General features: G+C 45.9%; 1 protein-coding gene across 3 annotated transcripts in view; it reads left to right on the forward strand.

Moving 5' to 3' along the window:
• The window catches only part of stard13a (StAR-related lipid transfer (START) domain containing 13a), a 31,480-nt gene that overhangs the window by 4,544 nt on the left and 10,217 nt on the right, over positions 1-16,719 (forward strand). The window contains exons 1-5 of one of the 3 annotated variants that reach the window (XM_031572008.1): positions 754-1,006; positions 10,518-10,589; positions 12,412-12,493; positions 15,132-15,195; positions 16,423-16,719. The exon at positions 16,423-16,719 is cut by the window's right edge and continues 1,274 nt beyond it. In XM_031572008.1, coding sequence (XP_031427868.1) covers positions 817-1,006; positions 10,518-10,589; positions 12,412-12,493; positions 15,132-15,195; positions 16,423-16,719 — 705 coding nt within the window. In that variant the 5' untranslated portion in view covers positions 754-816. Of the gene's footprint in view, positions 1-753; positions 1,007-4,678; positions 4,996-10,517; positions 10,590-12,411; positions 12,494-15,131; positions 15,196-16,422 lie in introns of those variants that run through there. The other 2 variants (XM_031572010.2, XM_031572009.2) reach the window with 2 other exon arrangements.

The following is a 16,719-nucleotide window of genomic DNA, read 5'->3' on the forward strand; positions in this document are numbered from 1 at the left end:
GTGTGATTGCGCAGGCCACAGCTATTCTGCTATTCTCCTGGTATGTGTATTTTCCCTCCAGCACTTGGGAAAAAGGTTACTCACGCACACATACTGAGTCACAAATTTCCTTTTTGGCTCGAAGTAATCCAGAGAGGTGTGTGTGTGTGTGTGTGTGTGTGTGTGTGTGTGTGTGTGTGTGTGTGTGTGGGTTTGGCTCCTACTGAGTATGCGAGGCAGCACCGCTAGATCTCATTGGACCCTGGGTTTTGGTCACATGACCACCAGGGGGGCCGACACAGGGAGGAGCCGCCAGTCATTTCCCCCCAGATAGCTACAGTCCCAACTTGTTGCTGAGGTGTGTGCCTACACTATCACAGTGCACATCTCAAGCAGCAGGTGCGGGCAGCAGTACGAATTCCGATTGGTGCCAAGACAGAGAGAGAGCAAGAGCGAGAGCGAGAGAGTGTTGAGGTTGTGTCGTGGCTTGTGCTGACCGTTAGCGCGTGTGTCAGTCCATATCGACGTAGATCACACACACACACACACACACACACACACCCACCTTCCACCTCCCTGGCGCAGTGAAAGAGAAAGACTTGAGTGCGAAGACTGATTCAAGGAGACGGCAGGAGACACAGACAGCAGGAGACACAGACAGCAGGAGACACACAGACAGCAGCAGACACAGACAGCAGCAGACACAGACAGCAGCAGACACACAGACAGCAGCAGACACAGACAGCAGCAGACACACAGACAGCAGCAGACACAGACAGCAGCAGACACACAGACAGCAGCAGACACAGACAGCAGCAGACACAGACAGCAGAGACGATGCTCCCGGAGGTCACTGGAGAGGTGGACATGGACATGGACTTGGACTTGGTGGACACAGAGTGTCTAGGGAGCATGACCCCGGAGACCCAGGAGATCTACCTGAGGCTGCACCACCACCGCAGACGCTCGGGGCTGCGTCTGGCTCGCATCATCGCCAGGCACCAGCTGCTGAGGAAGACCACGCAAGGTACACGAGAGATAGGCAGAGAGTGCGGGCTTCACTTATTGCGGTCCGCTTTGATACCGTGATGCCCTTTACGTGAAGGGTTAAGAATAGCACATTCCAGGCTGGTTATGTCACGCGTGGTTCAGTTTATGGTTATTACTTCAGATCTTGCCGGCTACGAATTCAGAAACGCAATCTATTCAGGGCATTTTTACAGTCATTTTTTCCCCTGTGATGTTACACATAAAGTGTGTCAACCATGTGATTTTCAGCAGTTACAGTGAAACTGAAATGACTGTTTTGATGCCTCGCTCTGCAGACGTCTGAGTCTCATCACTAATGATACATTACGGCTGACGCTCTTTCTCAAAGAGATTGCAGCTTCAACAGGTGTGTGCAATACTGGGTGTTGTGAGGATTACCACAGTAGCTACTAATAAGTTTATTCTATTCATCTATACACTTGCTATAGTACATGTCTAAGATGCATTATGGTTATCTCAACTGTATGTCTGTAGTTCCACATTGTGAATTGCCTGGAAGCTCTAGACTGCTCTTTTCTTTTACTGTAGCCTTGAAGAATGTGGCTGAGAGAGTTGTGTAAGCAGAGGCATGCCCCGTCTTGACATTGGGCTGTCCTTTGGCATAGCATTGAAAGTTATTCACCTGTCAGCGCGGTACTGGAACAGACTGTCACTGAGGGAGTTCTTCAAAGCACATTCTTTCTCTGAATAGCTGATGCTTGTCTTTGTCCACTCTGAGTGTCTTCTTTTTTCTTTTCAGCTGTTGTGTAACTGTAACTGGCCTTAGGAACTCCCAGTAAATGTTAACAGCTGTAGGCCCACAGTGAGCCAGGTCCAAGGAGACCCTCCATTCCCTTATGAAGCAGCTCTTATCCAGCTGGATCATTATTGTCTGGTGCCAACATTTGTAGATGGGGTTGGGTGATGGAAAGTTTTTACACACCTATTCCAACTCCCCATTTGATAAGAAGTGCATCTTTTTCACAAGTGCCTTCGTTTTTTTTTTATAGTGACCACGATTTATCTTTGGGGTCAGGTTTTGATTCAGAAGAATGAAGTGCTGGTCTTCACATAGAAACAGACCTTGTGTGCCTAGTTTTTTGTAGTTATGAGGTGCATTTACCCTTATGTCTTTTGTCCATAATATGCACATTGTATGTTGAATTTAGGTGGTTGGATATGTATCTCAGTCTAAACTCCCCCGGAGAATCTGTGATATGACTAACATTGATTCCCATCCTCAGATAAATTCCTAATCTGATAAAGTAAATAGTGTTTCGGTAGAGATTCTGCCAAAATACATCCTGGTGGCAGTGTAGGCGGAGAACTCCACCCTTCCTTCCATTTCCTCCAGCGTTGTTGCCATAACGACTGAAAATCTGTTTGGACGTCCTCCGCTCCCTCCCTTTAATCAATGACAGATTCGCTTCCAATCTTCCAATTACTTAACGCAAACAGAGGCAGAGAGTGTGTTTGAGTATTTGGGAATGTCTGGACACTTTCAGATGTGTTAGCTACTGTAGAGGGCTAACTGCACACAGCTGTCCAAGGCGTTCCTTTTGGCCCTCCATTGCAGTACATCGAAGAATGTGTTGCAATTTCACAACTAGCAACACACAAAACAAAAGTCAACTAAATAAATCAATCGATCAATCAGTTTAAATGTAAAATCTGGGAATCAGGTTATTTGTATCTCAGTGGATGATGCCGTAAAGGCAGAGGTATTGAATCTGAGATGTATTTCTCACTAGGTAGGACTGGGGTAGCACCTCAGTAACACTCTGAGGCCTCAGGGCAGTGGCGCTGGTATCAGCAGAATACACTCTGTCTGGATATGTGTCATTCAGTGCCGTCCAGAGAGTTCAAACATTATTCATCCTTTAGGGAATGAATCCACCACACCCAATTCAAGCCAAAGGTATAACAAAGATTATTTCATATTTCACATTATTTCATCACAGTGTGTGTGTGAGAGAGAGAGAGAGCAAGGGGGGGGGGGGTCTGTTGTGGTGACCGCTATATACAGTTGAAAAAATAATGTTAGTGGCAGGCATTCAGTGAATTCTGTTTGTTTGTTTTCTTTTGCCATTATATTTGGTGCACATATATATGTTAAGCCTACATATGATTTTTTTTCCTTTCTTATCTTTCCATGTCTTTTCATATTTGTTCTCTTTGCCCAGGCTATGTTGTATTATGACATTTCCAAAAATGTATCTTGTTGAATTTGACAGCGAGAGTCGTGATATTTACAGACACCATGTCTCTCTTCACAGCTGCTGCTAGGTCTGTATGTGTGGAGAAAGTTCAGCAATGACCCTGAAATGTCATGGATTCTTGACCAGCTTTGGCATGTAGACTGTTGCTCAACTGTGAGTGTTTTAGGGATTGGTCATGGGCATGCTGTGGATTCGGATTTGCTCCCTAATGCAATATCTTTCATCAGATCCAGCTCTTTGTTTATTCAGCTCAAAGCCGGCCAGCCCTTCTCCCATTTGTCAGCTTTTCATCTACAGTACGTGAGGGTGGTGTCAGTGGGGGAAAAAAAGAGAAGAAAAAAAGAAAAGGAAAGAACCCTTCTGGATGTTCCCATTCTGAGGGCAGAGCATCTGCCTGTTGATAACACTAATCTGAGGATTGTGTGTTGTCACCTCAGGTGAGCCATTGGGTAATTTGTTCACACCAGTAAAGACTCTGGCCTGTCTGAAGATAAGCGGTGGTGAGAGGTCGATCTTGGAATGGTGATAAATGGCACGCGGCTCGTTTCTTTTGCTCACCGCTTCCCCCTGTTGGTGTGAAAGAGTCACAACTTTTGCGCTCGCCAGGAGCGCAGCATATTTTCCCCAACTAACCTTTATTGGTTTGACACAGTGTTTGGTCTGTCAAACTGTTAATTAAGCTGTGAAATGTTCATTAAGCAGGGAGGCCATTTAGTTAAGGTTGAATTGTTGTCACCATGGTTACATGGGCATGATTCTAATAGACACCCAACTGAATACCCACAGTGATGTCCAACTAAAGGAGACTGAGACTGAGGGAGTTTGTCTACCCTACCTCATCTCTGGGTTGATTGAGCCTGTTCCAGACCCTTAAACTCACAAGTGACATTAAAGTCTCATTTTCATAGGCCTCCCCCACTTTTCTCTCTTTCTCTCTCTGCTTTCATATTTGTTTACTGTGCTCTCTGTCAGTATCCCCAGCTTCTGCGTCTCACATACAGAGGTGTCCACGAGCACAGAGGACTGCTGTAGTGTTGAGTCGCTCCTTTCTGGAGACCGTGACTACTGTAAGCAAGCCTGTCAATGTGAGGGAGAGGAGACGTGTGACGAATTAGGCTATGGTATTTACTGGCTAGTGTTGTGCAAGAAAGTCAACCGAAAACTAATTTCTCAAGAACCTTAATTTCTGACAGCCTTTTCATGTGCTTAATGTGTATGTGTAATTTGGTCTCATTAAGATTTTCTTTCCAGCTGTGTGTGAGAGAGAGAGAGAGAAAAAGAGAGAGAGAGAGAGAGAGAGAGAGAGAGAGAGAGAGAGAGACTTGGTATGCGTGTATGTGCAATAAATCGTAATGGGACCATGGGGGTTTCGGAGAAGCCCATGGAAATGAACAGCATGAATACATTGGAACTGAGATGTGGTGGGGTGTGGGTGGGGTGGGGTGGGGTGGGGTGGGCGTGGGGGGTTCTAGTTTGCTATACATGATCCAGCTGTGCTGAACACTACTAGAGGAGGAGTTTGGGACATTTGAGACACGGGGGGACAGGAGGAGGGAAAGAGAAATAGAGAGAGGGAAATGCAGAAAGAGAGAGGGAGAGACAGATGATAAGGGAAAGACAGAGAGAGAGGGAAAGAGTGAAGGCAGGGAATATATTGCCGTAATCAGAGAGAGAGAGAACCAATAAGAGTAAAGAACTGAAAGAAGACTTCAGCCAGCTGCATAACTACTTACCAGAAAGGACAACAGTCATCTATTTATGCCTGCAGGTATGCAGTATTCTTTGGTTTTTACTGGGTTATGGATTTTTGTAGTTAGGATATGCATATTTGACCAGAATTGTCTGATATGATCTGCCTAGTGACAGTGAATGTATGAGCTAGGTCTGATGTAAAATTTCTGAGAATAGGTGTTCAGTGTGTACAGTGTTAAATACCTACAGTTCTTTGGCTGTGTCACTCAGTGTGTGACTGAAATGAATGTTTTCCCTTGTCTCACGGAGAATACATTCCACAGAATGAGATTCTTCATGGTTTCAGGGAAAAACAATGTTTATATTTCACCACAGGGAATCAGGATAATATTGATGTTTTGTTTCCTCTTCGTGGTGCTACTCTGTTTCATCTTGGCTTGTAAGGCTTGCTTCATGTCACTTCCTATTTTTAAAAAGTAGCACTAATTACTAGCAATCACAGCTTCTAATTCTATTCTTTCAGAACATCTTCTCAAACTATAATTTCAGTTCCATGTTTTGTATAGCAAAGACGAAAAAAAAAGAAAAAAAAACTCAAGATTCTCCTTACCCCAAAAACGGATGTCAAAGCACTTTAGCATGTGTGGGAAAATGGCCCCGGTCCAAAGAGTGTGAGTGTTTATGTGGAGGAGCTGTAGGGCCTGTCCAGGACTCTCCACATGGACTCTGTCTGATGGACTTAGCTTGTCTGCCTGGTCAGTAGCCTGGGAGCCGATCAGCAAGCTGGTGAGGGTTGCATCCAGGTGTCTCTTGTCAAAGACAGCTGAGGGTGTTTGATATGAGAATGTTTTAGAGATGCTGTTCACCTTTTTTTCATCTTCATCTTTTCATCTTTTGACAGATCTTTATCTTTGTGGTCGGTATGCATATTCTGACCTTGTGAGACTCACACTGAAGGGTGAAGGATTGTTTATCTCAGTGCATTAGTGGAGGAGAGTACGTCCAGTACAACTCATTCGTTTCTTTGTGGAAGTGTGTGTGTGTGTGTGTGTGTGTGTGTGTGTGTGTGTGTGTGTGTGTGTGTGTGTGTGTGTGTGTGTGTGTCTGTATGCACGTGCTGGCAAGTGATTCTACTCAGATGTTTATGATTCTGATCCAAGAGTGTTTGAAAACAATCACAAGTGATTTTCCACCCCTCTTGAGTTTCCAGCGTGGGAGCAGCCATGCCAGTCCTCTGCCATAGACTACTCAAAGCCATAACCTCATAACCTCCACTGTTTACAGACACATATCTGACCTCAAGACGCCTCAGGTCACGTACATAAAAAGACATTTAAAACTCTAGTTAGTAGGCTGTAGTTTGTTTTGCTTATGACTAATAAAAGGCTCTAGTTTGTTTTTGTTTACGACTAATGGGATTTGTCAGTAGGCGACTGTTTGCATTGGGGTGTTAGAGGGTTTACATTTTTGCAAAGGATTATCAAGTAGTGAAAGCAGACAGGACTCCTTCTGAAATCCACACTGTTTTGGCTCTCGCCACTCTCTGGTGAGCCACAGCCTCATTGATTCTCTGATCTTAACATACGGCCTCAAAGTCCCAGTGCTTGGTTAAGACTCTGCTCGGCATTGTCAATATCTTTCAATTTAGTCCAGGAAGCTTTAGCTCTGTCTCCTGGGGCAGCGTATATTAATTCCTGGCTGGAAGCTGGGCGGACAGGAAGTGGCTTAGTGACAGGGGGCTTTGAGGCCCCCGGCTGCCGTGGGTCCCCACTCACTGGCGTCAGCTCAAGGAAACAAGGCAGGTAATAAGAGGAGAGTGGGTAGAAGAGAGGGAGTGGAGTTTCAAGAAAGAGAAAAAAAAGACCTGAAAGAGTCGTGGATGAGGAAGGAAGAAGGGAAGTGAAATCTCGGTGACTTTTCAGGACACAGAGAGAGAGAGAGAGAAACAAGGCTTATGTAAGCGACAGGCCCCTGGCGCTCTCTCTTTTTCTCTCTCTCTCCTTTCTCTCTCTCTATCACCTCTTTATCTCGGGAGAATGCTTTTGATTTCGCCCCTCTGCCCGCTTTTCAAACACCTTTAGTGTCTCTGCCCGCCGGGTGGGCGGCTCCCGCTGTGCCCTCTCATGGCGCGCTGCCTGTTGTCACGTCACACCAGCCAGGAATGCTGAGGAGGTGGCACGGTGCGGGAAGGGAATGGAGGATGGGGGTGTGTGCCCGCTGCCCACGAACGAGGGAAGGATTAGCCAGTGGCACCTTGTCGAGTCGGTTGATTGTCGGCGGGGGCAGTTTTGTGCTCACCCTGTCCCTGAAGTGAATGGGAGGGAGGGGGAGGGAGCGGGTCCAAGGTTCTCTCCGTGTTAATTAAACTCCACGTCGCAGAAAAAAAGCGGGGAGGCATTATTCCCACGGCACCGGAGGGCATTGACTCAAGGACGCCTTTTGGCTTCGGCCAGCGGTGCTCCCCCCCTCCTGCGCTTTAGAGTGGTCCGGATGGAGCCTGTTTAATGTGGCGCAAAAAGCCCCCCAGGGGTCTTTCTACAACCCCTCCCCACACACACACACAACCCCAAGAATTACCCCCACCACACCACACACCGGGTTGTCTGAGGAAGGAGAGAAAGAATGCCCCCCTTGCCTCACCTTCTTCTTACCCTGTCAGGCCACTCACCCCCCCTCAATCTGTTGGCAAAGCACAAATTGGAAGCAGAGGTTGGGGACTAGGGGTGGTGGTGGTGGTGGTGGTGGCGGCGGGGTGGGAGGTGGTGGCTTTCGGACGTCGTCAATCTCTCACATGATTCATTATTCTTAATTACAGGCTGGCAAGTGAGGGACTATAATAGTTATCAGCCTTGACACGGAAAAGGAGTAATGGAGTGTGGAGACATTCGGAAATGATGCTTTCGTGTCAGAGAAGGACTCTGATTTAAGAATGGGGAGGAGGAAGCAAAGGACCCAGCACAACACGGGCAGGAAGAAGGGGTTTTCACCCCATTTAATACCCCCATTATGTCACCCTAATCACTCCCACATGTGGCCTGAACCACTGAGTGCCTCTGACAGCTCACCGCCTGCTTGCGGAGTCCCGCAAGTTCTCTAAAAGTCACCGGCAGACTTGAGTTGGCAGACGGCAGCATAGAGATGTTTGGATTAACATTGACCTGTTTCAAGGATCAGCCCCTAATTTGAATTGTTCCCCTCAGAGGGGCAGAGAAGGCGTTGAAAGAGGGCTTTTCATTTGTCCGATAAGGTGACAGCTTTTCTGCCTGTGGGAGAACGGTGGATTAAAAGAAATGTGGTGTATTAATGAGAGTAGATGTGTGTGTGTGTGTGTGTGTGTGTGTGTAGGAGGGGGGGGGGGGGTCAAGTTCAGCAGGCCAAGGTTGTCATCATCAGTGTGCCAAGTTTTTACGTCACCGGAGCTGAAGGAGATGAGGACAGCTGTGACTGAGGCCTGTCTGTTGATTGCGTGATTTCTAGGGACAGCATCTGGATAGTGGGACTGAGAGAGAGGGAGGGGGAGAGTGGCACAGAAACAAATAGAGAGGCAACAGATTGAGAGGCAGACATGTTAAAGAGACAGAATTTCACTGAAAGAGATGGAGAAAAATGGAATGTAAAATGGATGGATAGATAGACAGACCATGATTGTTTTACTCAGAGACAACTGGTCAAGGAAAGCAAAATGTTGAGAGGTAGACATGGCAAAAGGATATAGAGCTGAGGAAAGGGGAGATCTTGACAGGGTTTATATGTAGGTGACGAAGCGTGAGTGTAGCGTGGAACGAGAAACAACCTGGCAACTAGGTGCTCAGAACAGTAGTAGACACTAGTAGACACATGTTCTATGTGAGGATAGCTGGAAGGATATGGGCATCTGAAGTGATGGGTTAGTGGAGTGCTTTTCCTAGATCTCTCATATACTAGAACTGACCATCTGAAAACAGCAGAATTTTGTTTTTCCCCACCATTGCTATCAAAATAGATTGATTATTTAAATAGATTTTTTTTATTGGCCACACCACCAAGGCTGGTGGAATAATTTTTTTGGTACAGTATGTTAAACTCTGCAGCACAATGTATACATGGACAACAGCATACATAACACGCATTAAAAACAATAAACAATCCAATGGTGGAAACATGCTTACGTGAATGATGAATGAATGAATGAATGACAGCAGTGTGTGAGGAGAAGACCAGAGCAAGGAGAATGAGGTGGTGATGAGCAGGATGTGAGTGTTGGAAGATGACCTCCTTTGCTCGCTTTACGGTCCGGTGAGCATATAGAGATTCGACTGAGCGTAATGGGTTGCCCATGATTTTGGATTCCTTGTTGACAATCCGCTGTCATTTTTTCCCGTATTTGATTGACTGTGCTACCGTAATAGAAGATGTTATGATGGACGCAACGATGGTTGAGTAGAACAGGACAAGAAGTTGATAATTGATCCAGTATTTTTTTGATTCTGTCTATTGAAAAGTGAGGCCATTGTTGAGCCTTTGCAACCTGTTCAAAATCTGGTTGCATGTGCATTACGTTTATGCCTTTAGCCAGGGTGGCTTTCAGGACGAGGCAAGTACATTTTCCTGTATGTGCTCAGTGGGTGTCAAACCCAGGACCATTCTGTTCCTAGCACTTTACTCTAGCAGTTGAGCTACTCAAGCACATTACCATTGTTTTGCATGAGAGCCTCTTGAGACATTAACTACATTTCTAGCATTTATCTTCAAATGTTGACAACTATGCAGAGATTCTTGTGGAGAAGATATAATTATTACTTTTGGTGAGGATTCCCTTCTAAATGTCTGGTTTGGGGTTGTGACACTCTGACATGAAAAGGCCTGTAATGTGTCTTTGTAGGCATGGATGTTTAAGTGTTCAGAGTTTCTGCACAAAATAACAAATCTTCCTGAATCTCTTTGTCCTCAGCAGGCGTTGTTGTACATGCCATTGTTGTGGTAAGAGCCAGAAGCGTTTATGTAATCACACACATGCTACTGGTAACTTCCTGTTTGGATTAAAATAGAAAGTTTTGTCATCTCCTAGCTGGACCATCATTGAAAATCAAAGTCATTAAGCTCCCACTAAACAATCATTGTCCCTTCAAGTATTGTGTTCACAGAGCCGCATAGAAAAGTAAAGACCAGTTAAAAAAAACTGCATATCCGAAGCATGATGGGTTTGACCTTGCGGCGCTGGTTTCAAAACTAGTATTTCAAATGAAAATGAAAATGCAAGCAGCTCTGTAAGAAGGAGCTTGAAGGGGAGAATTTTGTGGCCATTTGTGCTATCTGTGTTACTTTGGTACTTAGCACAGGTATGGCATAGCTGAGATCATGTTGCCTTAGCAACATACCATGGAAGATTTCACATTTCAAAACGGATCATGAGTTGTTTGCTGTTGTAATAGTGTAATTAGAAGGGATGAGAAGGTTGTGCAACTGATTGTGATTTAATGCTGCTAGTTCTGTCCTTTGCTGTCCATCAACAGTGAGTGTGTTATTTTGTCTACTCCATGTGCACTCCATCTTTTGTGTGTGGTGTGTAATTTGACATGATTTCTTGTTTAACAATATTCTTCTGTCTTTCTTTTGCAGAAATCGAAGCAAAGGAAGCATGCGATTGGTTGAGGGCCGCAGGGTTCCCACAATATGCCCAGCTATATGAAGGTAGGCCATGCCCATAGTTACTTCAGACAGCGCCTCCAATGTGATGACACACACATACAAACACACACACACACACGCACACACAAACAAACACACATACACACACACAGCCACACCGATAGACACACACACATGAAACGCATGAAAACACCCAACAACCCACACACAACATGTTCACACACACATACAAACACACACACACATACACACACACACACGCACACACAAACACACATACACACACACAGCCACACCCATAGACACACACACATGAAACGTATGAAAACACCCCACAACCCACACACATAGACACATGAAAACATGTTCACACACACAAAAACAATAACATATTTCATCAACCACCCCACCCCTCACACACATAGACACATGAAAACACTCAGCCACACACACACACGCACGCACACACACACACACACACACACACACACACACACACACACACACACACACACACACACACACACACACACACACACGCACACACACACACACACACACACACTGATGTCTGCAGATCATGCACAGCTGTTGGGTCAAGTGACAGTAGAAAATCAGGAATGTGTTGGTCTGATGGGATTTCCTACGCAGTGCTGGGCATTCCAGCCAGCCCATATGGTGCACAGTTGCTGTTCCTAAAAAACCCAAGCGCCCATCCACTGATTTTATATTTCATTGTGTCATCACATCTTTACATCTAAACCTCATAAAGAAACATATCCATCTCATTATATAATTTTAGCACCACATCTCTGCATTATTAAGTTACTGTCAACCACCCTTTCATCATTTGAGGGATATGATGAGCTAACAAAACACACAGAGAGGGAGAGAGAGAGGACGAATGAGACAGGGCAAGAGGAAGATGGAGGGGGGTGACTGAATTAGGGAGAAAGAGAGAGGGAGAGAGAGAGAGAGAGAGAGAGAGAGAGAGAGAGAGAGAGATGAAGACAGAGAGAATGAACACCACATTTACACAGCTGCATGCTTTCAGTCAAGGGCTCATCTCATTTTTTCCCCTCTCCGGTCCACTCTGGGCCCACGTAGGAGAGCTATTTGCAGACGAGCGTTTCTCGTGGCTGGGAGGAGGTCATGGGAAAGGGGCCCAGCCTTATCTCCGCATGGAAAACTCAGGCCCTTCCCTCAGTCTTCCGCCTGGGCTAGCGCACGGGTCAAAGGGGTCGAGAATTCATCAGCCAGCTTCCTCCCCTTCTTGTTTATTTATTTATTTGTTTGTTTATTCATGACTGTGTGTTTTGGGGAGCATGCTATTAAATGCACCCTACATGGCTAAGTATGTAAGAATATGTATATCATATATCTCTATCTGATATGTGTATGAAGTACGCATTGAGAGGGATAGTGCAGCCCACTTATCCTACTGGTAAAGCTAAACATTTCTTTAGCACACACTACAATTCCCTCTAGTGTCACCTTTATCAACATGCCTGATGCCCCAGGCTACTGGCTGAGGAATTATAGAGGGTAGCACAGGTCATGTTGTAATTGTCCTTACTTCAAGTCTTTTTTATCATCTCTGAACAAAATAATCCCCTTTTTTTATGGGAGGGTGGCAAGAAACCCACAGGACACTTCAAACCACCCTGAGCACCACACAGTCACATACCACTACTGCACAAGAATTGCCACATACCTCTCACCTGCCACATCTTGTTTGTTGTTGCTTGTTTTCCCTCCCACTCGCTGTCTCGTGTCTGCATCTGTGTAATGAATACCTGCTTCTGAAGCATCCGCCCTGGTGATCTGTTTTCCATCTCCTGCCCCCCCCCCCCCCCCCCCACAGACACCCAGTTTCCAATCGACATATTGGCTGTGAAGAGGGACCACGACTTCCTGGACAAAGACCTGGTGGAGCCTCTGTGCCGGTAAGGGGACTGACCCGGGCTTAAGAGCTTGACAACAGAGGTGCAATGGATCCACTGGCCTATGGGGGACACATGGATAGGATGATGTGGCATGTGTGGATCAAAACCACACAATGTCCCGTGTTGTATTGTGGTGTGTTCGATAGGAGGAGAGTAGGGTGCACCTCTCCACAGCGGCCTCCAGGTGCAGGGAATGTAAGAGAATGCAAGGGAATGGATGTGGCTTTGTTGATTAAACGAGGAGCCAGAGTCCCCGAGGAAGTAGGACGCCTGCCTCTGTTAATGTAGCTGTCGCACCACAGGGATGATGGGGAAGAGAGTGGTTAGCAGCACCAATGGAATGATATGTCACACTGAAAGGAATGAGTATCATCCTGTATGAAGTTAATGGCACTACTCAGGGGCTGGTCCCCCCCCCCCCCCACGACAGGCTGCACGGGATAGGAAAGGTGTCCCGGACCCCTCACCACGCCCCCCCCCTGGCCTGGGGCAAACTCCACCTCTGTGGATGCCTGATCCTCGTGCGTCCTCCATAAACCAGTGTCCTTGTCCCTCTCCCTTTGATCCCCTTGATGGGCTGGCTTTGCCCCCTGCTCTTATGTGGGATTCAAAGGCAGGGGCAGCCTCAGGGAGTCTGGGGGTCTGAGGTGGGGAGGGGGGAAGATGGGGTCTTAGGGAGAGACCAACAGATGGCCGTGTGTGTGTCCGCGTTTGAGGCTACGGTCCACCGGCGGGAGATGTGAGCTTTTACAGCAGGTTGTCTGTCCCACTCTGGCTCTGTGGCCCCTGTGGCCCTGTGGCCCCTGTGGTCCCTGTGGTCCCTGTCCCCTTCTGTGTGTGGATGGCTGTTGTTTATATATGTTGTTTATATTGTTTGATTCATTTACCTTGATTTAATGGTTTAATGAAATGAGCTGTTATGTTATGTTGTGTTCTGGTCATTGTGTCAAAATTTCCATGCTTAGTCTGTTTCCCTTCAGTGCCATTTTCTTTCACATTCCCTCCATCCTCTCTAATGTTCCCCACTTTTCTCTCCTTCTTTCATTTAGTTTTCTCCCTTTCATTTTCTCTTTCACTCTCTCAGCCACCTTTTCCCTTTCTGTCACCCTTTTCTCCTTCACTTTTGTCTAGACTCCATCTTTCTGTCCGTTCTTTCGGACGTTTTTTTTTTCCAAAGCAACTTACAGTACAGCTTGTTTGCCCCTTGGGAATAAAACTACTGGAGACCCGCTGATAAAATGAGAGTTTAGTTCATTTCATGCTTCAGCAAATAATTTTAGATGATTAGATTACCACCAATGGTATTTTAAGACGGGTCGCCATCGCTATTAAGATAGAGGAGTAAACAGTTATGGAGGGGCGGAGAAATCTATAGACCTATGAAAAATAACAGTCTTTGCTGTAGATTCTCATGACGTAGAGATATTATTTCAAACACAGTGAGTGACTGAGCTGGTGCATTGAGATGCGTGTCCACAACTGCAGAATTAGCATACTTTGGAGACCCAAATGCGCACGTATACATCCATGATGTGCGAACGCAGATGTTTTGAAGCCCCAGTGACACTAATGACAGTTTTAGTGGGACCTGACAGCTTTACTGTCAGAGCAAACACAGCCCCCCCCCCTCCACCCCTTCACCAGAGGAATGCCTGAAGCCTCAGAGTGAGTGTGTGCACACACAAGTCTCCTTTCTGATGCCTAATCAAGTTGGATCAGACACTGGCAGATCCACATACCAGGGAAATCTTCTGAATGTAATGTCAGTGGTGACAGAATAGAAGCTTTTATATAAATGAAGAATATATGGAAAAGGGGACATTTTGGTTTAGGGCAGACGTTGACAAATATGAGCTGTTTTGATCAATCTAATGGCAGTGGTATGCACTGGTCTTGTATTTAGTGTTATTTGTCTGGGCATCCAGTACATGTTTAGAGTCTCCTGGCACTTGTGATAGCCGTGTGACCCCAGCTGGTGGCCTGTGTGTGTGTGTGTGTGTGTGTGTGTGTGTGTGTGTGTGTGTGTGTGTGTGTGTGTGTGTGTGTGGAGGGCGGTCCCTGTGGTGAAGATCAGACAGATGAGAGTTTAAAGAGGTGCTTTAAGATCACATCAAAGACCAACAGGAAGAGGATCACCCCACTCTCTTTCTGTCTGTCCCACTTGCATGCTTTCATTCCCCCTTGCTCCCTCTCTCTTTCTGGCTCCTCTCTCTTTCTGGCTCCTCTCTCTCTCTATCTCTCTCTCTCTCACTCACACACACACACACACACACACACACACACACCCACACCCACACACACATATTTCTCTGTCTTCCTCTGACTCAGTCTCTCTCCTTCATCTCTGGGTGTTTTTCTGCATCATTCCCCTGTGTCCTTGTGTGGTGGGAAGACACCAGTCTAAGGATTGTAATGCTGGAACAGCACAGCCAATCAGATGCCTTTTTGAGAGGAGTCACAAAACAGATTTTTTTTTTTTGAAACCACGCTCCTTTTGCATGGACCAGTCTAGGAGAGGAGAGAGGAGAGAGGAGAGAGGAGAGAGCGTGTGGGCAATAGAACAACAGTGGATGTGTTGTGTGATGTTTATAACTGTGCTCATGCTCCTGTGCTGACCTGTGGACTGTTTCCGCTCCAGGCGGCTCAACACGCTGAACAAGTGTGCCTCCATGAAACTGGATGTCAGCCCTCCCAAGAAGAGAGTGAGTAACTTAGCCACGCACTACTGCATGTGTTGATGCGTTTAATCTCATGTTTGGGGTTTTATTTTTATTTTCTTTCTTAATGTTATTTTCCACCAAAATGATCAGATCCAGGACAATAGTCATAAAGGGGAAAACCTTAAAATAGTTTTGGATCTTCAAAATGAATTTGAAGGATTTTGTCCCATCTTAGATTCAGTGTCCTTAGTATGATGTGCTTAGCAATTCATAACGCAGTGCACGTCCCTTGTAAGCACATATTACATGTTTCCAATCATAATTTTAAACCTAATCCTAACCTTAATCCTGAGTATGTCCTGTAGCGACGTGTATTTCTAAGAGCTATATTGCACATTTGTAGTACTAAGCTGACAGTACCTAAGGACACCTAAGGTAAACTGGGATCCATAGTTCTTGTTTTTTTGTACTTAATAATGTACTGTTGTATACACTATAGCAGTGTAAATATGAGACTCACGTTCTCACCTAAACAGGCCCTTTATTACTCCCCATAGGCCGCTTCTGGCTTGAACTAGCTCTTTGATGCCATAGACAGCTGAAGAAGTGCAGAGCTGTCTTTTGTCTCGCCATCGCTCTCTGTGTTTTGAAAGTGCTATCGTCCGCCTAATCCCCTGTAACCTAGTTTAGTGGATATTTGAGAATTTGCCCATTGTTGTTTCTTTCTTCATCTCTGAAAGTGACACTCAGAGCCTGGGCATCCCTGCAGGAATGTGACCTGTTGTGGCTGCACTGTTGACTCAGAGCCTGTTTTCACAGCACTCGGCCTCTTCACCCATTCAGTTGAACTGTTACTCTTAATATTAATTTATTGACTAACATATACCATGTAGAGGTAAACATGTACAAAAAACGTACAGGGATTAAGGTTATTTCATTTTTGTCAGTGTTGATAGTTTTAAGGTTTAAAGTATTTGTACTGTGAAGTTTAATGCATTAGTTCAATATAAACAAACCATTACCTTAATCATTCAACGTATGGTATGGTTTATTATCAGTGAAGCCAATATTTTGTTTATGTTATATATTTACTAATGTCAATGTTAATCAACTAATGTTGTATGTATACAAATCCCTGGAGTATATCATGTGAATATATCAAACCGTTTTGAAACTATTGCATTACATTAAGTGGTCTAGGGATCACTGATATCTGGAACAGGTCCGGTATGCATTATGTTCAATGTTTTGCTTGTGTGATTCTGTCAGAGTGAAGACTCGGATGAGGACGACGTGCTGGCAATCAGCAACCGATGGACGTTTGAGTGGAGCAGCCGTCGCTGGTCCCGCCTGCAGGACATCGACCAGTTCCTGGGCAGCGACCCGCAGCGGCGGAGCCTGTCCGACATGGGCGAGGACAGCGGCAGTGGCGGTGTGGGCTCGGGCCTGCGGCCCACGGTGAGCAGCGAGAGCGTCCTGACGGACCTGAGCGAGCCCGAGGTGTGCTCGCTGCACAGTGAGGACTCGGCCTCCCTGCTCATGCCCGACTCGTTCTCCCTGGCTCCG

Source organism: Clupea harengus, chromosome 8, assembly GCF_900700415.2.
Source record: "Clupea harengus chromosome 8, Ch_v2.0.2, whole genome shotgun sequence".
Lineage (NCBI taxonomy): Eukaryota > Metazoa > Chordata > Actinopteri > Clupeiformes > Clupeidae > Clupea > Clupea harengus.